The 26,510-nt window shown below is 49.1% G+C and overlaps 1 protein-coding gene across 2 annotated transcripts; it reads right to left on the minus strand.

The window, feature by feature from the left end:
• Positions 1 to 1,816: 1,816 nt before the first annotated feature.
• Positions 1,817 to 26,493, minus strand: PPP1R10 (protein phosphatase 1 regulatory subunit 10). 2 transcript variants are annotated; one of them, XM_030543656.1, is made up of 20 exons: positions 26,398 to 26,493; positions 25,557 to 25,959; positions 12,349 to 12,466; positions 11,181 to 11,267; positions 10,688 to 10,823; positions 10,498 to 10,549; positions 10,315 to 10,392; positions 9,843 to 10,013; positions 9,432 to 9,537; positions 8,854 to 8,963; positions 8,501 to 8,601; positions 8,099 to 8,246; positions 7,588 to 7,743; positions 7,091 to 7,337; positions 6,497 to 6,572; positions 5,957 to 6,154; positions 5,357 to 5,468; positions 4,365 to 4,466; positions 3,503 to 4,018; positions 1,817 to 2,974 (listed from the first exon to the last, which is right to left on the minus strand). In XM_030543656.1, the coding sequence occupies exons 3-20, from the start codon at positions 12,453 to 12,455 to the stop codon at positions 2,865 to 2,867; spliced, it is 2,613 nt and encodes an 870-aa protein (XP_030399516.1). In that variant the 5' UTR covers positions 12,456 to 12,466; positions 25,557 to 25,959; positions 26,398 to 26,493; the 3' UTR covers positions 1,817 to 2,864. The 2 variants fall into 2 exon arrangements, with proteins under 2 accessions (XP_030399516.1, XP_030399517.1); XM_030543657.1 differs by lacking the exon at positions 5,957 to 6,154.
• Positions 26,494 to 26,510: the final 17 nt, after the last annotated feature.

Raw genomic sequence — 26,510 nt, forward strand, 5'->3', positions numbered from 1 at the left:
GAGCCCAGCCCCCCAGTGTGGAAAGGCCCCTGTATCCTGCTCCCTAAATCAGGGGTTCTCCACTGTTCCAGGCTACTGTACCCCTTGCAAGAGGCTGTTTTGTCTTGTTTACCCCTTAGTTTCATCTCACGTAAAAATGACTTGCTCACAAAATCAGATGGAAATACCTTGCTTTCTCATTTTTATTATAAAATAAACTGATTGGAATATAAGCATTGTTCTTACATCGCAGCATATAGAGCAGTATAAAGTCACTGTATGAAAGTTTAGTTTGTACGGACGTGCCTAGTGCTTTTTTACGGAGCCTTTTGTTCTTAGAGCAACCCATGCAGCAGGAGGAGCTCACCATCCCTCCCCCTAGCAACAACTGCACAGGGCCTCTTTTTAAAAAGCAAACTGTGGCATCATACTGACACCTAGCAAGGTTGGAGCCTTTAGGTCCACTGCCCAGCCCTCGGCCACTTGAGCTACCAGTGTAACTGATACCAGTAGTAGGTTGTCATCCTCTCTATAGCCTAGCAGCAGAGGGCTAGGAAATGCTCTGCAGGTAGGCTTCAGAGTTAGTTACTGATAGTATAGTGAGACTCTGGATCCTGGCTCCATACCAGGCTTAGAGGGGAGTGTGTTGTAGCAGGCACAGACTCCTCTGCATATTCTCACCTCCACCCCACCCCCAGCATGACACTTTCTACCCCTTCTTCTATTGTCCGTCTCCTTGCCTCACCCTGGCCTCCAGTCAGCATACCCTCCATCCACATTCCTATCCCCATTGCCTGCCTGTCCCTTTCTCCCTCCCCATACATAAGCACCCATCTCCCCTCCTCCTTCAGACTGGTTCTCAGCCCCCATTTCCATCCGTAGGTCTGCCTCTTGTCCCCTCTGCATGTGAATGGGACGGATTTCTCTCCACACTGCCTGAGCCCAGCAGAGGGGCACAACACTGGAGCAAGACTGCCAGCTCCCCACTCCCAGGCCTGAGCCCAGCACAGTTGGCCTATAGCTGCAATCACAGGGGAAGCCGTGCTCAGCCCGAGGGTGGAGCACACACAGGATCTTTGGAGAACTTGCAGCTAAAATCTGAAGCATCTCCCGTGAGAGTGCACAAACCACAATTTTCCAAAGGCTTATGAGGTGGCCAAATTTAGGCAAAATTTTCTTGAGGCTGGCTAAAAGCACATTAACCTTGACACACAGACTACACCCTTGCCCAGTTTTGAGTCCCTGCTCTGAAACACAGGGAGGCTAGAGTTTCTTGAAGAAAGGGTCACCAGAACACTTTGGCTTGAGCAAAATAAGGTGCTTTTCCTTAGCCTCATTCTTAGAAATGGCTAAACTGTTTTCGCTGAAATTTCTCCCACATTTCAACCTGAGGCAGACACGCAGTGTTGAAAGTTTCAGCCCAAGCGCTTGTAAAGGGAAGCGTTGGGCAACTTTACCAGTTCTGCTTGCATTGCACACTGGATAGGTATCCCAGCATGCCAAGTGCTTTAACAAGTCAGGGTGGATTGAGGGATTCTAGCCTGTAGGAATCAGAGTCCAACTCCCAGGATCCTGCTGCGTTCCAGCCATCAGCAGGACTGTAGGAACGAGGAAATGTCTCCCCTGTGCGTCCGACAGGGGTTTGGCTCATTCCTGTTTCAGTGGCAAGATGAAGCGATCAGAGAGAAAAGCCACAGCAGGGCACCTATCTCTGTACTTGGCAGTGCGCATGGGCTCCAGCCGTAGACTTTGACCTTGCCGCGCCAGGCACTGTACAGACGCAGAGATGGCTCCTTCCCCACACAGCCAGCACAGACACCAAGGTTAAATTAGATGATCCATTTTTTTAATCACCATGTTTATTACTAATGTACAAAATATACAAAACAAAAGGGGGAGGCTGCACCAGTGGGGGGGGGGGGTGAGGGGTAGGACAGTCCATGTCTCAAGGAGAGACCGTAAAAAAATAAAACAATGGAAAGGAAACAAACCAAGCCCCCTGATGCCAACAGCAATAAAGTCAGTCCGTTTTCACAGAAAACAGCTTCATGCCCCCCCTCCACCCAACCAATGACTCGCTAGCACCAAGGGGAGTCGTGTGTCTGCAGTCATCAACGTGGTGAGGATGGGTATTTACAGCAAGGGGAGGAGCTCTGATCCCACTCGTTCTCACGCACATGGGGGGACAATCCCATGGAGGGGGTGGAGTTAACAAGCACTCCCTTTGCTCAGTGGGTGGGGGGGCAGTGGACCCCTCTCCTCCCCAACCGAAGGACTGGTATCCTGCTGCTGTCAGATGGAGGGAGAAGTCTCCTGACCACGTGCCTGGGAGGGCAGTATTTCTGGGGGAGCCGAGCAGTGTGGCTGGCTGCTCCTCAGGGCCAAGTCTCCCAAGGCAAAATGTCTTCAGAGTAGGTCTGCAGCAGGCAAACCCACGGACAGATCACAGCCCGGAGCCGGGTGAAGAAGCCGGGCAACCCTCCCTTTACACCTTTGCTAGTTCCACAGAGATGTACACAGTGGTAACAACCCACTTTGCCCCTCCCTTGTCCCCAGGTCCCAGAGCAGGCAGCGACTCTTGTGCTTGTAAAAAGTCACTGGGGGGGGCGCGGAGTCAGGTCCCATCAGCACCTCCATCAGGTTAAAACGACACAGGAGGGAGTGGAGTGGCGGGGGGAATTCCCCCCGCAGTGGTTCCTCAGTAGCAGCAGCCATCGGGAGGGGTTGCTCCTTCCCTCCCCTGGGCATTACAAGGCCTCACAGAAGCCATAAGTGGTGGATGCAGCCCAAGTCCGACAGCAGGCACCCCAGAGTCCATGAAGTGGGGGCAGCTGTGTTGGGCGGTTTCACGGGGCGTCAGCGGGGTGGGGGGAGGGCCCCGGGCGCTATGGCAGGGGCGGCCCGTTCACTCCGGGATGGTAGAAGGCACAGTTGTTCTCGTACCTGCAGCTGCCTTTCAACATGAAGTGGCGACACACGGGGCGGCTCGACATGTCTGCGTGAGAGAAAACGGGGCGCAGGTCAGCCACGGCGGCGGGGCATGGCCAGAGGGGTGGCAGAGCAGGGCAGGGAATGGGGGAGAGACTACAGCTCCCAGCATGCAACACTCCACCCTAACCCAGACTGCCAGGAGCATAGATTAAAGCTCCCAGCATGCAATGCTTCACTGTAACTGGGCCACTAGGAGCTGACTATAGCTCCCAGCATGCAGTGCTCCACTTCTGCCACCAGGAGCAGACTACAGCTCCCAGCATGCAATGCTGCAGCTGAAACTGTCTCCCTTGTTCTCACAGGCCCATAGGGGGTCTCTGCCATTCTGGGCCCCGCCCCCAAGGAGCAGGGCCTGCATGATCGAATGGGTGCAATGCATGCTGGGTCTCCCCCATAGGCCCTTGCCACCTGCTGGATAAAAACGGGGGAGGGGAGGGGGCACTCACAGGCCCCTCCCACATAGGGGCAGGGCCATTCCAAAGCCACAGCCCTCTGCTCCCCCTAGAGGGCAAGCCAAGCCCCCTGCAATTACCTCCTCCGTGGCCTCCACCATGACCCCGGCCATGATCCCCTGGGTGGCCTCTGCCGTGATCTCCTCCGTGGCCACCGCCATGACCGCCGCCTCCGTGGCCTCCACCATGGCCGCCGCCTCCATGGCCCCCACCATGGCCGCCGTGGCCCCTGCCGTGGCCTCCGCCGTGGCCGCCATGACCTCCACCGTGGCCGCCGCCGCCACCGTGGCCGCCTCCTCCACCCATGCCGTTGTTAGGAGGCCCGCCTCTGCCATTGGGGGGACCGCCACTGCGCCCACCTCCTCCTCGCCCCCGGAAGGGGGGCTCCCCGCCTCGCCCCCGGTGGAAAGGGCCTGGTCCAGGCCCCGGGCCAGGGCCACCTCCTCGCATACCCCCATGAGGGTTTCCCCGCATGCCGCCGTCAGGGAGATCCCAGAACTCGCCTCGCTGGGGAGGGGGAGGGCCCATCATCCTGGGCCCACCAGGCATGCCGGGACCTGGGGGCATGTTGGGACCCCCTGGGCCACCATGGGGACCTAGAGGAGAGAGAGAGAGAGGCACAAAGGTTAGAGACTCCTCTTCTGAGCACCCAGGGCAGAAAGACACCTGCTGCCAAACGCCCACCCTGCCCCATGCCACACAGTGCCCCTTACTGAGCCCCCCACTCCTTTCAGCACAGCACCCCCTAGCACCATACTGGGGCATTGGCGCCAGCACTGACTGCCAGGGCAGTGCCCCCTATCGAGCCTCTACCCTACTCCCCACAGCACAGCGCCTCCTAGCACAGCACTGGGGTCAGCAGGCCCTACTGACTCCGACACACTCCAGCTGAAGGTCTGACAGTTCCACCCCACCCCCAGAAGATGGTAGCTTCCTACTTACCAGGCATGGGTCCTGGCCCCCCGGGAGGGAAATGCTGCATGTTCTTTGGTCCAGGTGGGAATCCATTGGTGAGAGGCCCTTGGCCCAGCAGCCCGTGGGGCACTGGAAGACAAGAGAGCAGAGGGATCAAATACAGCCAATGGGGTTACAATGGGGGGGGAGAGGGGGAGAGGAGGAGGAATACAGGGATATACTTCCCACCCCTTCACAGCAACCACCAATCCTAACCCAGGACATGTTTACATGGCCACCTCTCCTGGAACCCCCAGAGCAGGAAATCACACAGACCTGCTGTGACACAGAGGGAGTGCGGTGGATTGACCTGGGAATGTCATTTAATTTTACTGGGACTGTCTGCATGGGGAATGGGAGAGCAGGGGACGACTTTAGGTGAGGGGTGGTACCTCAGCCAGGAAGGGGGGTGGGGAGAGTCGACACCTTTGCCGGGGAACTGGACAAAGGGAGAGGGGGAGAGAGCCTGCTGGAGGGGGTTTTGGTTTCAGTTTTGGGCTGGCAGGGCAGAGGCAGGGAACCCCAAGTCTGGGGTCTAAGATCTTGTTCCCCAGAGGGACCTGGGTGAGGGGTCCTGGTTGTACCTACAAGCCCTGCTGGGTCTGTGTTCCTGTCATCTAATTAACCTTCTGTTTTACAGGCTGGCTGAGAGTCACCATGAATCACAGGAAGTGGGGAGCGCAGGGCCCTGACCCCCCCACAATCTGAGACACATGCACTTGCACACCCATGATGTCGTCATCAGGATGCTGGGTACACCAGCTCTCCCCTGACCCCAGCCACTCGAACCGAGCAAGGTCACGTCCTTTGGATCACCCACCTTCCAGAGCCCCTAGAGCTGTAGGGTTATAAGTCCCAAGCGCTCCATCGAGAAAGACAGAAGGCAAAGAAACAGAAACTAGAAGGCGACCAGCAGAACAGGATTTTCTCCTAGCAGCAGGAGGTGGGAACAGGGTCAGTGCCCCCCAAAGGTCTCTTACCTCCTGAGGGCCCCGGGGGCTGTGTCTGGAGGTTGCCAAGCAAGTGTTTGATCTTGTCCGAGTAATCCGGCTGCTTCATTAGCTCCTCCGTCTTGTGGTTGTTGGGCCCGCCCTGTGCAGGGAAGGGAGACAGGAGGGGCAGGGTTAGACAGAGTGTCCCTCCTTCCACACAACCACCCACCCACCCACACTACACCCCCTCAGCTCTCTAACTTCAGGGCACTGTGCTAGTCCATTAACCCGCTAGCTGGGGCCAGGGGCTGGCTTGACTCAACCGCTTTGGGAGAAGGTGGTGATAGGAAAGAGTCCCACCGCCCCACGCATCCCCTGACCACAACTATTGCTCAGATGGTGCATTGCCCAAGTTTCCCCTTCCCCCTAAATGCTGGACCTTCAACCAAGCTGGAGGCAGGGAGACCAGGCCAATGATCCGCTCCAGTAGTGGTGGGATGGCAGGGGGAAGCATTGGTCCACTCTAGAGGAAGATGGGCCAGGGAGGCCCCACCCACAGAGCAGCGCAGAGTTTACCCTTTTGGTGCCGGACCCTCCCGCAACGTGGAGCCTATAGGGTCAGACAGGCTACGCAGCAGCTCCAATTACCATGATGGAGGTGAGGATCTCCTGCACGTTCATGGAGGAGCTGGGGTTGGGGCCCTGAGGGCTCTTGCCGGCCCCCATGCTCCCCATCAGGTTGGCCAGCACTGGGGGCAGCTTGGAGGCCCCGGCTCCGTCGGGAGACTGCGAGGCGGCAGCTGGGTCGAGTCCTTCCTGGTAGGCGGCCTCGTCCATGGTGCATTCCTGAGAGAGGGGACAGAGGAGACACTGGAGTCAGGATGGGCTGAGGGTGAGGAGGACGCCCCAGCCTCAGGGGCTGGGGGTCATGGCTGGGCACTTGGGTTCCTGGGCCTTTGCCCTTCTCTAGCCCCTCCCTGTTTATACAGGGGAGACAGACACACAGAATGAGGAAGGGCCCCTAGGGAGCTGGGAAATGAACCCCCTGCTCTAACCCTTAGACCCCTTCCACAGTGAGAAGCCAACCCAGGAGTCCTGACTACCAATCCCCCTGCTCTACCCCAACAGGCCCCCTCCTTCTGTCCCCCAAAGCAGGGCAGAGAACCCGGGGCCCTGGGCCAGACGTACCTCGTCGAGCGGGATGAGTTTGGGCGGCAGGGGTTCGTACGACTCCGGGTCGGGTTCGTGGGGACTGTCTGGAACGCTGTGGAGAGGAGAGATGCTGGTCAGAAATTAGAACTGAGACGTGGTTGTAGCCCCCCCATTGATGGGGCTCTCGGCACAACCTGATGCCCGCCCCCACCCCTTAGTTCCAGGCACAGCCTCACAGGCCAGGTCCACACACTCACCCACCCAGCATCCACCAGCCATGGGAAGCAAAGAGAGCAGGGTCAGAGAGGGATCCTGGTGCCCAGCAACCCAGAGAGGCCCCCGGGGGGATCTCATCTGCTGGGACCGCGGAAGCTGAAAACAGGGTCTGTGTTCCCCGAGTCAAACAACAAGGTCAACAGGCTCAGAGGCAGCAGCTGGCTCATATGCTGCTAGAGGGGCAGAGCCATGCTGGATACAGGTAGGTGCCTTAAATCTGACATGCTGGCTGTTGCACAGTGGGGCCATTAGAGGGGGGCAAAAAGCCTACATTGGCCAACTGGGAAATGGCGCCCCAGCCTGAACCCCCAGTACCCTTCCAACCCCTCACCCTGCCCCCAGGGCCACACCCACCTCTCCTTGGAAAGGAAGATCTCCTGCAGGATGCCCTTCTCCCTCTCAGCCTGGGTGTACTTTTCGCGGCTGCCGCTGCCCGGCTGCACCAGGGGGCTAGGGAGGTTGATGAGCTTGGGGTAAACCCAGGGCACCTTCTCTTCCATGGCATCGTGGCTGAGCCGGCGCGCCGTCTCAAAGGCATGCCGGTCCTTCAGCATCTCCCGCTTGGCTGCCTCGCCAAAGTCCTTGATCTTGTTCACGTTGACTGCCAGGGGAGAAGAAGAAACGGGGAGGGGTTTAATCAGAAGACAGACAGGCTGTTGCTCTCCAGCCGATGGGAAGGGTGCGACACAGGTGTTCTAAGGCCTTGTATCCCTTTTCCCACTCGAGAAGCCAATTAGTCCCCTGGTGCTGGAGCAGAGCTGGCATCCCCTAGAGGCCCCATGTCCCATACCCCAAGTGCCGGATGGGAGCTGGTGCCCGCTAGAGGGAAAGGCCCATGCCCCAGTACTCACCCCGCTCAGTCTCATCCAGCTCGAAGTAGAAGTATTCCCGCAGCTTGCTCTCTTCAGGCCAAGTCACTGTCTTCCTCTTCTTGCCCTTCTTGGTAAGCCGCGTGGAGTCAGCGGTGCTCTCGGAGGGCTTGGCATCCGAGTTCTGCTCGGACGAGGCTGTGGGGACGGGACACAGAGCGGCTCAGCGACCAGACACAAAACACACACTCCCACGGAGCCTGGATCTAACAACCAGCGCCAATGCCTCCTGGGCCCAACCCAGGACCCCCAGGTGAAGACAGCCCTGCCAGCCCCACAGTTAAGCTAACACAGGGGCTGCCCCCACCCGCCAAGGCAGCTGTATCCCAGCTGGCATAGCACGCCCGGCCACATGCATTAAGGGGTTTTATGGTCTCCAGGGTGGCAACATCAGGTCTGATCCAACACAGCCAGGATGTTGGGCTGACATCCACCACCCACCCAGAGTTAGCACAACGGAACCCGTTTGCTCCAAAGCCTTCCCCATCCGTACCGGTCTCCATCAGCTCTGGGACCTCTACTGCTGGCACAGGAGTACCAGGCCGATCCACCTCCATCGGTTCGGATGCAGTAGCAGGTTCTGGAGAGGATGGCTTAGCAGTGCTCGCTTCTGGGGCTGGCTTCCCTTCAAACGGGCTCGCCTGGGACAGAGAGAGAAATGTGGAATCAGTGTAATTGGAAGTGAACCAGTAACTCCCAGACCCCACTCCCCTCTCATTGCTGACATCAGAATCCAGGGGTCCTGCCTTCCAGTCCCCTGCTCTAACCCACCAGAACGCCCCTCTCTCCTCCATCTAGGGACAGAACCAAGGGGTCCTGCATCTCAGCCTGCTGCCCCGCCCCCTCCCCCGCTCTAACCCACCAGCCCCCATTCCCCACCTTGAGGTGTTTGTACCTTGGCTGCCGTAGGAGACAAGACTTTCTTTTTCTTTTTGATCTTGATCCCCGGGATAGGGGCAGAGTTCAGGGCATCCAGGAAGCCCAAGCCCTCCATTGCTGCAGAGAGGGGAGGAAACGAAAGAGGTTATACAAACTGAAGCTCCACGCACCTGCAGTTTCCTGTGTTATCCTGCCCCTCCCCCATGCTATACCCCACTCCCCTCCCAGAGCCAGGGATAGAACCCAGGAGTCCTGACTCTCAGCCCCACCCCTGCAGTTCTGTTACTTTCACCAGCTAGACTCCACTCCCCACCCAATACTGAGGCTCAAACCCAGGCATCCTGACTACCGGGACCTCAATGTACTCACGTTGTGCGGGGATGATCTTGACTTTGATTTCCTTGGTGCTGTTGGGGGTGGTGTTCAGAGGCTTGTATTTCTTCTCTACTGGTGGGTTGTCTCCAGAGGGGGCGGATGTGCTGAGAGAGGGAAAAAAAAGACATGGTACTGAGACGCTGAGGCCACAGCCCAGGAAAGAGATCAGATGCTGCCCTGAGCAAGGACCAGGCAAGCCCAGATCACGTTGCGATCTGGTGTGAAGAGCACAGGAAGCACAGCACAACCCTAGAGCTGCTTTGCAGGGGGGCTGAAGGGGCAAGCAGGGGCGGCTTGGGGAAGGTTACCAATGCTGGGCCTGTACCACACACAGGGCCTCGGGCAAATCCCCTCAGCACTCAGACCTGCTTCCCAGCCCTCACCACTCTAACCACTAGACCCCACTCCCCTCCCAAGAGCCAGGGCTAGAACCCAGGAGTCCTGCCTCCCAGTTCCACACAGAGTGCTTCTCAGGACTGAGGAACAGAGTGTGAAGCTGAGGCAGACAGAGGAAGCCACGGGCGTAAGGTCGCGACGCTTTCCCCAGAGCAGTGCGGGGTGCTCAGGCCTACCTCTGTCTCTTTATCGGCATCGGCTTCAGGTTGTATTTTTCAGACACCACTACAGCGTTGGGGTTCTTCTTTAGAGGAACCAGTGAGGGAGTCTCTAGTTCCAACCCTACAGCAAAGCAGAGCTCAGGTTAGCAGAATACAGCAACGAGGCAAAACCACATACATTTCCATAGTACCTTATCTGCAAGGATCCCAAAAGGATTTTTATGTTGGGATCAGTCACCCAGTGAAGAAATACAGAAATGCCACCTGTGGGGTTGGGCTGCTGAGGAACAGCTGCACAGCGACCAGCAGTTGCCCTGAGATGCAGCCACCTCTGGGGTGCAAGAACTGGGGAACAGCGATACAGAACCCCAGCCAAGGACTCTTACTCCCCCCGAAAAGTTGAGAGATGCCCCTCCCAGTACCCACCAGTGGAGCGGAATTTGGCATGGCTGGGTGCCGTGGTGCGTAGCGATTTTGGCTTCTCTCTCTTCTTCTCCGGCGTCTCCTCTGCCTTAGCTTCCGCCTTGGCCTCCTGAGGCTTCTCCTGGACAGGTGCTTTGCCCTTACTATCTTCCTTCCGCTTTTTCTTGTCTCGCTCTGCAGGGAAGGGGAGGGTTAGGCTCCTGGGGGGTTCAAGTCCCAAAGGCAGATGCCACCATAACAGCTCCTCCACCCTCAGGCTCCAGGGACTAGCCCGCAGCCTGCCCACGTCTGGATGCGAGATTATGGGAGGAGCCACTGAGCAGTAGAGTGGCAGGGATCCCACGGCTAGAGAGTCCAGACCCAGGATGCTGCCGGGAGGGTGCCCATTAGCCGGCCAAGGGGCCTGAGCTAGGACGGCTGGGGCCCCACCATTTCAATCAAGGTCTCCTAGGCGTGTTTCAGGGGCGTGACTCACCTGCAGGCTGCGCGCTGCTCTGGGAGCGGATGACACCCATCCAGTCGCTGACGAGGATGGAGGCCAGTCTGCGGAGCTCTGGAAGGGGAGAGAGGACAGAGGTTAACGCAGGGCAGTTCGCACCGAGCTCCATTAGACGGGAGGAGGCACGGCGCGCACGCACGCAACAGGGCGGTCTCTTACCTTCGTCCTCGCTCGACTTGCTAAGCTGCTTTACCAGTTTCGCCGTGTTGTTCTGGAAGAGATCAGAGAGGGACAGAGGGTTAGGGTCAGCACTGACCGCAAGGGACAGGGTCCCCACCTTGTTCCCTGCAGCACAGAGCCCCCTAGCACCGCACTGGGCCACCGGGTCAGCACTGACTGCTTTACTCACTTGCTTCAGGTGATCCACAGTGAGAGGCAGGTGCTGCAGCGTGAGAAGGATCTGCTGCAGTAGGGGTACATTGCTGGATGCCTTGGAGCTGGTGAGCCAAGTGTTGAGAAGTTTGTAACCCCCGACCCGGATGAACCTGGGACAAGAGTAGAGCCAGGTCAGTGCTGCTGTCATACCTTACCCCCCGCCATTGGCTACAGCCAAACTTTGTACCATCTCTGCCTACTCTTTACAGCCCAGGATTGATCTCCAAGCACCTACCAGAGATGGGTCACTAAAACCCCATAACCTCCCTGAAAACCACTTTGCACCTCAGCGGAAAAGACACCCAACCATGGTCATACAGTGAGTGGCAGAGCTGGGGAGAGAACCCAGGAGTCCTGACTCCCAGCTCCCCCTTCTCTAACCCACTAGACCCCACTCCCCTCCCAGAGCTAGGGATAACCCAATTCCCAGGCCCCTTTCTCTGTAAGGAACCGTCCACGACTCTTACTTTGCCAGGATGTCTTGCGCCCGGGTCTGCAGCAGGATGTTCAGGTAGATGCAGCGACTGACCATTTTCTGTGCGTCTTTCATTAAACTGAAAGCAGGAGGGGAGAGATGAAAGAGAAACTGAGCTGATGCAGTACAGAGATATCAGAGCACATGACAAATGAACTGCCATGAAATCAGACCCCATAGGCTTGGGGGCCAAGAAGGATTAACAGGACTCATGTGGGAATAGCATATGGCTTCTTTCCCCTCTGTGGTGCACTGGCTCCAATCTGGCTCCCCCATTGGTGGGGGACTGACTGGCTGAGAGGGGATGGAAATGAGGCTTTTCTGCTCCAGCGAGCACTGGCTCTAACCCAGTCCCAGCCAGGGGCAATGGCTGACTCAGAGTGGATGGGATTCTCATTAAATTCGGAAACCTCACTAATTTACTCCATCTGAGGATCTAGCCCAAGATTAAAACGTTCTGCCATTGTCACACATCTCCCTTTAATTGGAGAGGAGTTTTAGGTGGGGTGGGGGGAGTAAATAATTTATAGAGCAGTTATAGTTGCCCAGTGCCTCGTCCACACCTTGAAGGACAAGGCAGTTGTGGGAGAGCTTTGGGAATACACTGAAATGCCTTCAAGCAACCTGCAGAAGGGACTTCCACTGAGATCCAGTAACATTTAGGAAGAGGACTGGATGCATTTCTGAAACAAGGGGATGGAGTAACATCAAAGCAGCCTAGGGGATTTGGATGCACATCTTCCACTGAAGATGTTGATACCCAAGGCCAACTGCCCACCTGGTGCAAGTCAGCTGTGGTTCCACTGGAGCGAACGGGGCCAGATCCCCAAGGTGGTTTAAACCAGGGCAGCTCCATTGACTCCAATGGAGCTACTTTGATGCACACCAGCTGAGAATCTGGCCTCTGCATGACTAAAACCTCTAAACTGCCTTAAAAAGCCCCCAATAACTTTAATGCCAGCCATCAACAAGCAGATCAGCATTTAATAAATAAGACAAGGAAGGGAAAAGACTTTAAACAATCAAACATCTTTGCTCTGATGGGTCATTTTCACACAGCACCAGCTGCTTACCTCTACTCTGGGAAACTGAGGTTTTGCTACATTGTGTCCTGCCATGCTAAAAATTCTTCCAACCGCACATTTAAGCTAGAGACTTACTTGAAAATCTTGGTGACCCCTTCTGTATTTTTGACTTCTCCATCTCTCCCCAGGAAGCAATCTAATCCTTTTAGGAGCTCATGAGGATCGATTGGTCCAGAACCCATGATGGACAATTCTGAGGCAAGAAAGAAAGAAAGAAAAAATAAAAAGGGGTTACTCTCAGCAAAGAGATGATATTGCACTGGTAAGTGGAATCCACACTTGATCAGGAAGGGTACAGATACTATACGAGTACAAAGTATTATCCTATTGTTGCCACCAGTCAAGAGAGAACCCACTCGGAAAAGATCAGTTCTCAGCATCGGAAAACTAGAATTTTCCTAACCGCACACTCACAGTTACAAACGCATATATCTAGGGCCTTAACCAGGATGGATCAGAACTCTAGTTTATTTGCCAACCTGTCTCCTCTATGATCGAGTATCCCCCAACCCTTTAGGAAATAAACAGGACAAAGGGACAGATACTTGGAGAAAATCCAGAGCAGGGAGTATCTTCACTAAAGGCTTTCTAGTCATGTTCCCACTCAATCACCTTGAGACTAACAAGTTTATGGCACGATACCATTTATTGAACCATGAACAAACACACGTGTTTTCAAGTCAATATTCTCTTTTTAGACAAACCAGAGAGGAGAATGCTGATCTTTTTCTGAGACTAATTTTTAGGAGTTACTGCACACTCAAGAATTTATATCCAGAGACCTTGATCAGAAGAGAGGTGTTGGGATTAAACCTTGGAATATTCAGTAGTTTACAGAGATAACCAAAGCTAATACTGACTTGAGATGCAATGTTGTTTATGAGAATGTGGCCTAAAATACATCAGCAGCTGTAAGTTTCAATCCATCTGTCTAAATTTGATTACCTACATACAAAATGAAAAAAGTTCTACTTGAGTGAGGGCAGTGGGTTGTGTTGGAATCTCATTTGTTAGAAAGAGCCATTGCAGAAGTAAATCTTCTAAGCTGTGTTACTAAAGAATTTTTTTTTTTTTTAAATAGAGGGGCCTGGATTGGAAGAAAAAAAAAACCCAGACACAAAAAAATAATCAAATAGGACATATTTTGGGCTATGCTATTAAAAAAGATTAACAGGTTGTGGTGGTTTTTTTTATTAATTTTCCTCCATAACATTTCCAACAGCCACAAGTTACAGATTGTAAATTACAAAGTTTATTTTGTTTTTAGAAAATGTAATGCACCAAGTTACAGGTACATGTTTAAACAGCAAAAATTCAACAGAGCCACAAAAAAAAATGCAGAGGACACAAAAGAAAAAGCAATGGGAAACACTCTGCCAAGTTGTTCCTTCATGCAATTCTTCATAGCATCCCGAAATGGAAGGCACCCTGAAACAAGCGGATTGGTTTCAACAAGCATGGCAGGGGAAATCTAATCTGTTTGGCTTTATTGTTCAACTGGGTCTTAGCTTTGCCAGAGGAGGAAAAAAAGTTTATATATAAAGGGGAAAGGGTTAGGTTGAGACAGAGCTCCTTTCTCTGTATGTTGCACCGGACCTTTCAGGGTGGACGCTGGGAAAAATGTTCAAGGGGAACTGGCAAATGGCCGATACAAAGTTTGACTCTCTCCCAAAGTCAGGATGAGGCAAAGTCAGTCATGCATGGATAAATTATTCTGTTTGCCAGGACTCTGAGCTTGAATGTTATACATCACCCCACTGTTTCCGTTAGGTCCTTCAGACCCAATGAGACCAACGATGGTGTGAATCCCTGGCATGTAAAGGGGTTATGGTAGATATCCTAACAGTAAACAGTATGTCAGTGTGAGAGTTGGTGCCGGCAAAAAAATTCAAACAATTAGTGGAAGATTTAGATAAGACACTGAGTGCAGATGAAGGGCCATTGGCAAGGCTTTATCACCCAAAAACTGATTTTAAAAATTGTCCCCTTTCATAAATCTTAATTTCATTGAAGAGAGACTTTCGTGTGTGGATACACACACACAACTCTCCCAGGCATTGCATGCCCTGCCTGGAACTTAGAAATTTAACAGACTGGGAAAGTGAAAGTGACCAGGCTAGTTAAATGGTCTCAGACCCTAGTGCAAGAACCACCATACCATGGGAGCAAGGTAGAAGCCTCAGTTTGAAGAGATTAACTGGAGAAATTAATTGTCTCGGCCATGGCCCTTTAAAGTGAATTGCAAACAAGGCAGACATTTCTCCTACACCCAGGGTGATGACCAGAGCCCAGTCTCAGGCACAGTGGTATGTCTGTCACAGGCTCCTGCACTACAGAAGAGTAAATGGAATTTGAGGATTGCAGAGACCAGGAATTGCTGGCTTAAAGTCAGGCTATTTTGTGTCAGTCAACTGCCGGGGGGTGGGGGGGGGGGCACAGACTACTGCTGTCCCTCTTAAAAGGTGGAGCATGCATTAACAAATGACTAATTGAGCAGTGACTTAGAGCACTGAGACTATTTCCCCTTAGTACAGGCTTCTTTGAGATCTGGTGCAGACAGGAATGGCAGAGCTTACAGATGACTGGGATGCAGCAGGCCCAGTTCAAGCAGATCAGCTTTCCTTAATGGTAGCAATAGCCTCCCATTAACTCTCAGCCCAGGGAACACAGAGGGGCTCCCACGAGGAGACACTGCACTCACCCCTTGGAATGAAAACCACTTGCAGTATAGAGGAGTGGATAGGTTAATGCGCCCTCATGCTACTGCGTATCTGGGAAGCTTGTAACAATACAGGTTAAACTACAACAGAAGTAGAAAAGCAGGACCAGGGCTGGGACATTGCTGAGACACGCAGTGGCTGGGTCTGCTTCAGCAACACACAATAGATCCGCCTTTGTATGTTACCCTTATTCGGGGGGTGGGGGGAGTGTAGTGTAGCTGCCTAGGCGCAAACAGTCCCCATGTTGTACCGCGAGGAATAATTAGTGTCAATGGCAACATGTTCCCTGTTGGTAAGTTACACGTATATTGCATGAGGCACAGACACCGAGACAGCACTGAAACAAGTGAGGCTGTGTGTAAGGCTGCCAATGCAGCTTTGCTTGTGGGAGCAGAGGGGTTGGCGCGAGGAGGGAGAATTTACACACACACACAGATGGGCAGCATGGCTGAGTTCCAGAACTTTGTCGGCTGTGGCAGGCTGATCGAGGCTGGATTCAACATGGAAGGAAGAGATCCCCTCGTCGCTGCCTTTTCAGCAAAGTCCTTTCTCCGAGCAGGAGGGAAAAATATCCCACCACAGCCAGCTCTTCCAAGGTCTGGTGTGAACTCCTCCCCAATAAAGTCTCTCTCCAAGTTAACTGCAGAGATCCACCATCACTTACTGGGCAGAGGAGTTTAGTGGGAGCAAAACTAGACAGTAGGGAGCGATGGAAAGTTGTTACCAGCTGACAGTCGTTCGGTAGCTTGGGGGGGAATCAGTTTGGGAGGTACATGGTGTCAGTCCAGTTGCAAGGCATCCATGCTGAACAGTCTCTGTGCCTGCAGCTCTGGGCGGAGAGCAGGACAGGCCATGGAGACTGAATTCCCCTCTCACCCCCCAGAGGTGGCCGCCTCCTCCACACGCAAGGTGAATGCGCTTCGGTAGGGGGAAAAAGCTCGCAGTGCCGCTGCCAGGCTTGGACGTGCTTTGCTGGTGAAGAGAGGACTTCAGTCTCCAGGGCTGCCAATCCGACACCTGTCACCATCCACACAAGAGATCAAACACAGAGTTATGTACACAGGAGAACTTAGCCATGGCAATTCATCCCACTAGGGAAATCCCACCAGATGCCCTGATCATACTCCATGCTGGAAGACCAGGTACCATGCTTACGAGAGAGTAGGAGATGTAAGACAGTTCTAAGTCTAGACAGATCTATAAATAAGAGATCCCTTTGCTTCGTAGGCAGGATACGGATGAATACACAGAATTGACCAAGGTAACAAATAAGGATTCCACTTTGTTGCCTTGAGGCTGCAGGAAGGTCTGCAAGCATGTGAATTCCCCCCAGCACAACTAGGCATAGTAAAGAAGAGTGGGAGCTTCCATTGCTCAGGGTTCCCAGCAAAGATTTTAAGTTCTATTAAAAAAGATACACATGCATCAGATTTATATGCACAGATGACAGGCTGCAACAGCTGTGTATTAGCATATGCAACTATTCCGATAAGTGCAACGCTGGACTAAAGGACACCAGAGGAAAGACTAAAATAGCCATATGCTTGGCAACTGTGAGCAAATATTAGTTTCTAGACAATTTAAAAGAAATTTCCTGTGTTACCAACCCCTTCCCTGCCTGAACAAGACTAAAATCAGAAGTTAAAAAAATTCTAGCTTTTTCTTTTCTTTACTGTTCATGCTATTTACTTCCAGTATTTCTCAGCTCAAGCAGTAAGACGTGTTTCTATTCAATTTCACTTTTTGGCACACTGCTAAAGCTTGACACGTTTGGAGTTGCCTTTGGTACAGATAGAGATGATTTTGCTTACCGGAATTTGTAGGCACTCATGGGAACTTACTAAAAGCTTTTTCAAAAAAGATTAATTGCAAGTTTAGCTCAGTCTCTGCAAAGATAACTTGAACATCTGTTTAAAAGGCAAACTGCAAAGGTTTTGTTAAGAGAGTTAACTGGCTTGGTAAGAACTTAAACACAGATCTCATACTTTGACAAGATACCCCCCCCTCTAAGCGCCAGAGCAATCCAAACTCCAGATTTCTTGGCATTCCACCTAGGCAGGAGTGTACAATAAGCAAGTGGAGTGAAGCCAGTGGTTAGAAATATGAAGTCAGATGAAAGGCTCCTACTTCAGGATTGGTTCCTACAGCTTACATTTGAATTAATGTTCAACATGCACTCCTACCACAGTGATAGTCTGAACCTGTTTATAGTCTTCAAGTCCCTTCATTCAAGAGAGAAGCCTGAAGTTTCTGGCATTTTAAGAACTAGATACTTAAAGTGGGGGAGAAAGGTATCTTTAGGGAACCAAATTAATATTCCCATTTTATAGGCAAAAATATAAAGATCGATCTATCTTCTGATCTACCCAAGGTCACACAGGAAGTCTGTAGTCAAGCCAGGAACAGAACCCAGGAGTCCTGACTCCCAGGCTCCCTGCTCAAGAGACAAAACTAGAACCAAGGAGCTCTGTGCCTCAAACCAGATGGCATCTTTTCTCCTAAAACGACTGACCCCCTATCCTAAACTCAAGCCTTCAACAGTGGTTCTCAAACTTTTGTACTGGTGACCCCTTTCACACAGCAGGCCTGAGTGTGACCCCACTTTTGAATTAAAAACACTTTTTACATTTAACACTATTATAAATGCTGGAGGTGAAGCAGGAGGTGGAGGCTGACAGCTCACGACCTGCACATAACCTCCTGAGGGGCCACCACCCCCAGGGTTTGAGAACCACCAGCAAGACCTTTTGAGTTCACCTCTGAAAACATCAAAAAGCATAGTTAAGGTTTCAGTTACACATTTAAGCCTAATTTAGAGTGAAGTCCACTCGTAGCCAACTACGTGTCTAGTTTGACCCCACTCTCTGGGCCAATTGCTTGACCCCCAGTCAACCGGAAGGGGATTGAAGTGACTAAGTTACAAACTCTGAACATGGATTATTTCAGTGTCAACCAGCTCAGGTATGTAGAAAGGAAATAGCATTCTACTCTGAAAAACTGCTATGAAATGGTATTGTGTGTCCATGATCCCAAATCAAGCATGTCAGGATATATATGTAGAAGGTTTTTACTACCTGGCTCCTTACAAACCCAAGCCAGGATCGGATAAGCAACTTTTTTTTTTTTTATTGCTTGTGCATCTCCCATTAGAGAGATTCTGCTGGTCTGATTCTGTCCTCAGCAAATCTGGTTCTGCAATCAGACATCTTAATATGGGAGCATGGGTGCAGTGTTAGAGCACTATAACCTAAGGTTCCCAATTCTGTGCAATTCCCCACTCCACTAGATTTCTTGTGGGACCTTAGGCCTCACGCTCCCCATATGTAAAACAGGGATAACAGCACTGCTCTACCTCACAGAAGCGCTGAGAGACTATGAATGTTGTGAAGCGCTTTGAGATCTACTGATAAAAAGTGCTAGATGAGAAAGGCATTATCTGTGATTTGACAAGATGCCATTTTAGAAATATGCTTCAGAAGAGAAACACACTTTAAAGAACAGTTTCAAGTTGCTTTTATAGGAAAAGTTTTTCTATTGTTAACCTGAAGAAACTGCAGTCTCAGCAGAAACTCCTGGCAAAGCTTTAGAAAAACAGATAAAATGTTCATGACTTTGCCCAGAGTTTCTGTTTTGCATGCACCCTAGAAGTTCACATCACAAGCAGCATGTCTGTCCATTCCTTCCCAACAGGGGCATTTGATTTGAAAGCAGTGTCAATGGTGGAAGAGAAACCAAAACTTGTGTAGTCAACATACCCCTGCTTCATGGAGAACAAATGCCTCATATGAAATTTACATAATGGAAAATGGTTGCCTATTTACCATTTTCATCCTAGCTCCTTAAACAGATTCCATGGTATTAGTCATACTCCGGCCTTAGTGTCTATTTTTAAAGTAACACAAATCACTGCATTTGAATGCTCAGATCTGCACATGTTCTGGGCACTAAGCAATAGATTAGGCTTTCTGCAATTGAATGTTTGGTTGGAAAATTTAGCCTGCTGTTGGCCATGGAAATAATCAAGCCTGACTTTAGACTCCACTGCCAGACACAGCAAGGAGCAGGCTTAAGACAAACATTGCTCTCAGACAGCAGGCTACCCAGAAAAACAAGCTACAGCTCGGTCACTTCACTCCGGCTCCTGAAATGCAGTCGCCTCTGGGGTGGAGCACTGCAGCTGTTTATGGCACACAATGCTAATCAAAAGGTAAGCACAATATAACTGAACAGACAAGAATTTGGCTATGATGTCTGCTAGGTGTTCACCTCCACTGAAATGAATGGGTGATCTAGTCTGAAACCCTTTGAGGCATGGCTCTACTCTCTAAAGGAATCTTCTCTGGTTCCTGTGTGTATTAGATCTGCTAACTTTAACAATAACACATTTGATCCCTGTTAGCCCCACAAAACCAAAAAGGCTTTAAGGGAGTGTGCCACATTCTATTTTAGACTCACCCATGAGCTGCAGTGTAACTGCAGTCACATCTGGGTAAGCTTACTGAAATCAGGTTAAATAAAGGCAGAAATTAATTTGTACCAACTATTCCTGATGAAAACAAGACTGAACCTAGCTTGACAACTGAATCCCAGCCTGAATTTGCAGGGCTGGCAGAAAGCCATTTTTATTTGCCAGTTGCTAAACAGGATCTAGAGTTTAGGGACAAAAAGCCACACAATGCCTTTTACAGCATTGCTTCTCTGAGTAGAGCTGTACTTTGAATATAACCAAAAAAGCAGAGATTCAACTGTGAGTGGCTTAAGTCTTCCAAGCATTAATTCTAGTCCTGGTTAAACAATAAAGCATTGACAACATTTGCTGAACTAGTCCTGAAGCAGGGCAGAAACCAATTTGTGGTACTTGCAGAACAGAGAGCGTGATAAATATCAGCTTCCATCTCCAAATCCTAATATGGATGTTCAGAAATCCTGACCGTCTAGACTGAAGTCAGTAAGTCTGAACATCAGGCCTATAGTTTACAGGGTGCAAGAAATGCTTCCAGAGATGTGAACTTTTAAGCAATAGTCTTACATATTTCTACCCAACATTAAAGGCAGTTTCTGTAAATACACAAATAGCATGGTCATTTACAAGGTACAGTCAATGTCTGCGTGTCAACAGATTACTTCCTTCTGAGAAAAATCAGAACAGGTCAAGCTGGTAAGGAGAAGAGCAGCATTAGATACACACTTTAGCTAAAAAGAGGTTATCCTAGAACATGAATCATTGAACTGGTTCACTATCACTTAAAAGGATACAAGAACAAAGACATTTTTTAAGCAGACTAAAATTTACAAGATCTAATAAGTTCAACAAAGTTCAACCACCACCAATTTGCAACCCAAACATCGCAGCTTTAAGGGCAGAGAACCAGAAGTGAAATTAAATAGAAACAAAATATGAATTAGCGCGCTCCTTTGTGAGAAAGAGAGGAAGTAACCAAACTTTTCCGACGACAGATTTCAAAATATCCTTTTGGTTTGAGCTGAAGTTAACACAGATAAAGGCATTTTTTAGATGTTATGATTTTAGCCTTGTATTTTAAACTCCATCTTTTGGGAGCCTAGAGTGAAAAAGATGGAAAAGTTTTTAGTCCAGTTAGATTTGAATTTGTGGTTCACCCCTTTGTAAGGGATCTAGTTAATTTCTCCCAGTGGTAATGACAGTGCCTATGGGCAATAAGAAGCCAAGGAGGACACGGGAAGCTGATTTTAAGCAGATCATACAACAGGGACTCTCTTCAGAGCAACATATATTTATCCACTGCCAAGATCTAGCCAGTCAGTATTGACGTAAAGAGCATCAAAACTACACAGCTGTGCCAATTTAAGAGAAAGACAACTGTGTGCTCCTGCCCCCAAAGACACAGGAATCCTGCACAGACTGGGTCAATTTCTGAATGCAATGGGGAATGGGATCTACTGAAGTAAGCATATCCAGAGGAGTTACAAGCAGCTATGGACATGGCACAGACAGAGAGCCTTGAGGGTCTGGATGGGATAGAAAGATACAGAGGACAGATGGCATACCACAAGCAAAGCACAGCTACTGATCTATTAGGATTTAAACCCCTCCACAAGTAGTGTTCCAGTACAGCTGAGAAGTTAGATCCCATATGACTGGAGACCACAGGGAGAGTTGTTTTGTACTTACAGTTTAGAGAGAGAAATCAGGATTTTATTCCAATGAAGACAGACATCTTCATATCCTATAATCCTATTAATATATATCACAAAGGATTTTTAAGACTTGGTATTCTAATCCCTAACACTGGGGAGTGACTGAGAACTGCCAGTTACTGTAATGTTACAAAAACAGCTGTTTGTTAAATCATGATTAAAACCATCCTGATGGAATAACCCTTCTGTAACAACTTCTAGCTGAGGCTCTCAAAGCCCTCTAGTAACAACAAAGCAAGCCTCACAGTGTCTTCCCACTTCAGTCCCCAGTAGGGATGGGGAAGGGGAAATGAGCTAGTGACTTTTTCTTTCTTTATCTGCTTATGTCTCCATTTCCGTGCCAGAGGGTTAGAATTCAGGAGTCCAGACTCCCAAAGACCCCCCCGCCCTTTTTCTTAACTACCACACTCCCATCAAAATACACACATGACCCATTAGCTCCAAGCACCAAATTCTCTGGCACTATCTACACTCTTTCCCAAATCCAGGCACAGATAAGGAATCCCATCTCCCAGCATTCTGCTCTAACAGGATAATCCTCCCCTTCCACCTATGGCAAGGAAACTAGGATTAGTTTGTTTCTGAAAAACACAAGTACTCCCCTTCCCTTTGAAAGGACAAAACCACTTCCGTGACTACAGCAGAGTTAAAACAAGACTAAATTCAGGCAGATCTTTAAATTTAAAGATCTGGACCCCCATGTATTCAGAGACCTATTGATTTTCTCACACCTGAATTATTTTCCCTGGGGGTCTAAACACTAAACTGAGCTTCACCAAGAGGCCAAGCTACCTCAAATCTGAAGTGACCTTTACAATACGTTGTCCACAAATGGTCTCAGCATAACTGAGGCTTCAAATGTGACAGAGAACCTGCCAGTAGCTGTCAAGGTTACTAGGCTACAGCAAAGAGTTCAGCTTCTGGAACGGTATCTTTGCCCCTTTAGTCCCTCAGTGTCTTACTTCTCCAACCCCATCTCGTATCTTCACCCACATGAGTGAGACCATGAGATGATAACTTCAGGAAGGTGAGGGAAGAAAGACGCAGGAGCAGATGACTTCTAGAACAAAAGCTGCATTCCTTACCCAGTAAACTTCAGGTGCTCTTAACACCAGTCAGGAACTACTAAAATACAAAAACTTCTGTACTGGGATTTTTTTTTTTTTTTTTTGAAGTGTGGTGTTAAAATACTTTTAAAAGCCATCTTTTGCCAAACCCCTACTGAGCTCTCTTTAGATAAAGATCACTGGCTGCATAGAACAAACATCAAGTTCAGCAATCATTTAGGCTTCCGGCAAGAGGAAGATTTAGCACTACCCACTGTGTGTTCACCCACGTTTACCCTTAGTTCATTTTTAACCCCATCTTCAAATCTCCCAAATTAAGGATCACATTTTCTTAAAAAATTGTTTTAAGAAAAAGCCTTTACAGACAGATCCCAGTTTCAAATGTTTGCCTGACAAAACTCAGCTGATCAAGTGTGTTGTCTATTTAAATGTCTGAATGGATTCTGGTCTATTTCCTAGTGTTGGGTTCAAAAAAAGTTTCTCTCATTAAATGTTTTTCCTCAAAAAATTAAATAGAATTTTTATTCTTCTTAAGAGGCTGCAAGAGCCATTGCTGCTTTCATCAACCTCTCTGGCTGGATCTTTTGTTATTTTCCTTATTTAGCATATTTCACCTCCATTAGTCTTCTGTATGCTTGGAAATTTAGAAGTGCACACAACTACAACACAGAGAATGGTCCCAGTGTGTCAGCCTTAAGTGGACCCACCGATTTGCACAATCTCTGAAAGGCCTTTGCTAAATTTGCTGCTTGCATACAACTTACCTCATCCTACCTGCACTATACATACAGCTGCTAAGGCCCAACCCCGAGAAAAACTCAGCACCCAGAACAACTCTTAATGACTTCAAAAGGATTGCAGCTCAATGGTTCAAGATCAGGCCATTACAGGCTGTATATTGTTCAGCCCCCATGAGACTAAAATGCTGAATTGCTTTACATTGCATGAAATGCTACCACTGGACACTGCAGCAGGTATTTAACCTGCTAGGTTTGAAAAATCTGCCTTGTGAAGTCCCATTTCATGTTAGAAACAGTCCAGAAAAAAAAATCCAGCAGTTAAAAAAAATAGCTCTCAGTCACAAAAGCAGCCTCTCCTTGGTTAAAAGCTATCGGACGCTCATGCAGATCCAATGGGTTGGCTCTGGTAAAAGAAACCAGATTCCTCTAATGCAAAGTCTCAAAAAATTAAATTTGTAGTTGTCTTAACAGATTGGCAAGCTCTTAAATCAAGACTCAAAATATCCTTACAGCCTCTGCATGCATCAGTCGCTGTCACTGCGCGGAGTTGACAATGGAAGAAGAATCAAAAAGAAATAAGCAAAGTGGTCTGGAACAGAAATGAAGGTTGTGAAATGTAATTAATACCAGAAAGGTTTGCTTACCCGTGAATTGTGGCTGTTCCCCTCCCTTTGATGAGGGCTTCCCTTTTTTTCCTAATGATCACTTCTTTTCCTAGTACATTGTACAGGAACTATGGCACTGTGGAATGTGGCAAATTAATTGAAAACAAGACTTTTTACCTTTCCTTGCCCAAGGCGACACTTGGGGTGTGTGTGGCTGGAGAAAATGCACGCACCCCCTCCCACCCCCAGAATATCCTTGACAATAGATTTGTGGGTTATGTACAGCACCTTTGGAGTCCAGTGATAGCATTTCACATCTGTTATAACAAATCAGATTACATTAACTGATCAAGAGGAATGTTCCCCCACTTCCCTTCAGAAAGTCTGAGGGAGACAAAGCAAGACCGTCTGCTTTACTGAGCATGGAAGCTGGATAGAAACCAATGTAAGTTACAAATACAGCCCGATAAGACAGACAAGGGAGCGGAGGTCCAAACTCAGTTATGCTGAAACCTATAAAAAGAAAGAAACCTGGCGGACTTAGGATCATACTTTGTACTCATATATTAACTTGCACCTAGAGAATTCCTGTAGATGAAACAGCCAGGAGTGGAATTTGGTTAGAACAGTTTAGAAAGGGGAAGGGGGGACCACGCGCACTGGGTGCATTCCCCTCCTCCTCTTCTCCCCCCCCCCCACCCCCCGCATCTCATTCCCTCCATCCCATGCCTCCAAACGCGAGTCAGTCGGTGGGAGGAGTTTGCTCAGAGCTGGTTACATCACCTCCCTGCCCATGGGTTCTTGCTTTTGTACAGGAAGAGACAAAATGAGGCAGACGCCATTTTAGAAGCACAGGGGAGATAGGAGGAAAAAAAACCCACAAACAAAAAGGCTTCAGTATCTATTAAGAAGGAATTCATATAACAATACAGCCCCCACCATAGATATATATATACACACACATACACACCCACCCCTCTTTGTATCCTATAATCTCAATCCTACAAAGCTACACTTATTAAAAATACAAGAGGGAAAGCCAATTCTTGTTAGCATGAGCCGGAAGATTCACTACAGAATCTCCCCATCACCATGGGGGGGAGGGCTAATTTGTCCCCCTCCAAAGTATGGGAGGGGCAGAAAAAGTGGGGTGGGGGGGTAAAAAATGGGATCTGCAAAAAAAAATGCTGCTTGCCAGAACAAAGACAAGGAGACAAAACAGCTTTGCCATCTTTAGTAGGGAGGGGAAAATAGAAAGCGAGAATCACATTTTTAAAAGCACATTAGATTTTGTTATAACTGGAGTCTAAATGTTATCAAATTTCACGCTGCTTTTAAAAAATTAAAATTACTGTTTTAACAAGATTTGAAAATTTTAAAAACCAACTCTTGCAATCTTTATTTCTAGATTGCCACCCAATTCTTAAAGATTGCCCTTTCGCCCCAACTACTACATATATAAGCAAATACATTAAAGTGGTACCCCGGGTGCTAAAAAAATAAACTCACACCAAAAACCCTAGCATTTACATTGAATTTAAAAATCTAGAAATGGATTTGACATATCACCATAAGGTTATTTTTTAAACCAACCCATCGTCTAATGCCATTTTTTTGCTTTCCTTGCCACTTACAGCCTTACCCTGCAATCTTTATGTACAGATTGCTCATTTTCCTTGTCTCCCACACAAAAAAGCGATACTTTATGGCTCAGTCACCGCCATCTTTTGTGTGGGAGCTCATTAACCCTTCATATTCGTGGAGACAATGGATTTGTCTAAGAGACCATCGTACTCCTTATAAATATGCATTCATATTTTGCAAAATGCCTGACTTTTAAGGGTTAACCATCTTGAAACAAAGCCTACTTTCCTCTCAATTATATACATATTTTTGGTTTCTTCCTGGCGTTAATTCTTTTTGATAGAGGAGGAATTTTTTTTTTGGTCAGTTGGTTGAAAATTCGACACTTACTATCCAATAATTTTTCGTCGACAGCGCTTCAAGGTTTGTTATTTTTTTGTTTGATTAAAGTGGTGTATTTTAAAGAAAAAAAATAATTGATTTGTTTTTGGTCATGGCTTTAAAAAAATACAGCAACTTTTTGGGAATTTTTGGTGGTTTGTCGAGATAAAGAGATGCAAAAAGTTGCTAGATTTAAAAAAAGGATCAGGACAGGTTGTTGCTAATTATTTTTTGTTTGGTCTTTTGGTATGTTTAAGTGGCAGTTTCCTTCAGGTCACAAAGAATTTGAACGGCTTCCCAAGGACGGTCGAAAATATGGTGGCTGCTTTTTTGTGTCTTCCAAGGACCAAGTGGGGGGGGATTTTTCTCTTTCTCGTAGCAAATTCGACGCCAGTCTCAAGACCAAACCAACCTAGAACAGAAGAGAAGGGAAAAAAAACAACACTGCAATGAGCATTTTTAGACAGAAAAGGAAACCCCCCGGCCCAAGATTTTTAACTACAAAAATACAAAATTTGGCAAAAATGTTAATTTTTAGGTTTTGTTTTTTTTTAAATCACTGGGATGTGGGCTGCGGTAAATTTTTGCAAATCTGTGGACTGGGAACGAAAATGAGGATTTATGGGGAACCAACCGGGGGGGGGGGGGGGGCTTGGAGTTTCATGGTTCAAATGAAACCCAGCTTCAATTAAAAGCCCCGCGCCCTGCCTCAGACCCAGGGAGTTAATTAGCAGCAGAAATTACTAATAATCAAGGTCATTCAGAAGGGCTAACAGCAGCCCCCCAAACCACTCCTCCCCCGCCCCCACCCCATCCCCCAGCCTCGCGTTCCTCAGAGCTCAGCACTTACCTCTAACCAGACCCCAGAATGGCCGAACACCGCGCGAGTGGCGCCTTTTATATGCGGCCCCGCCCTCCGACTCCGACCCCGCCCCCCTGCGGCTTGTGCTGCGGCGCGAGAAC

Source organism: Gopherus evgoodei, unplaced genomic scaffold, assembly GCF_007399415.2.
Source record: "Gopherus evgoodei ecotype Sinaloan lineage unplaced genomic scaffold, rGopEvg1_v1.p scaffold_32_arrow_ctg1, whole genome shotgun sequence".
Lineage (NCBI taxonomy): Eukaryota > Metazoa > Chordata > Testudines > Testudinidae > Gopherus > Gopherus evgoodei.

Excerpts from the sequence above, each read along its gene's own strand:
- PPP1R10 (XM_030543656.1), bottom strand. The coding sequence starts at position 12,455 with ATGGGTTCTGGACCAATCGATCCTCATGAGCTCCTAAAAGGATTAGAT. Across the intron at positions 6,155-6,496 it reads AACTCATCCCGCTCGACGAG|GAATGCACCATGGACGAGGC; the intron begins GTACGTCTGGCC and ends CCCCTCTCTCAG. Across the intron at positions 5,469-5,956 it reads AGATCCTCACCTCCATCATG|GGCGGGCCCAACAACCACAA; the intron begins GTAATTGGAGCT and ends TTCCCTGCACAG.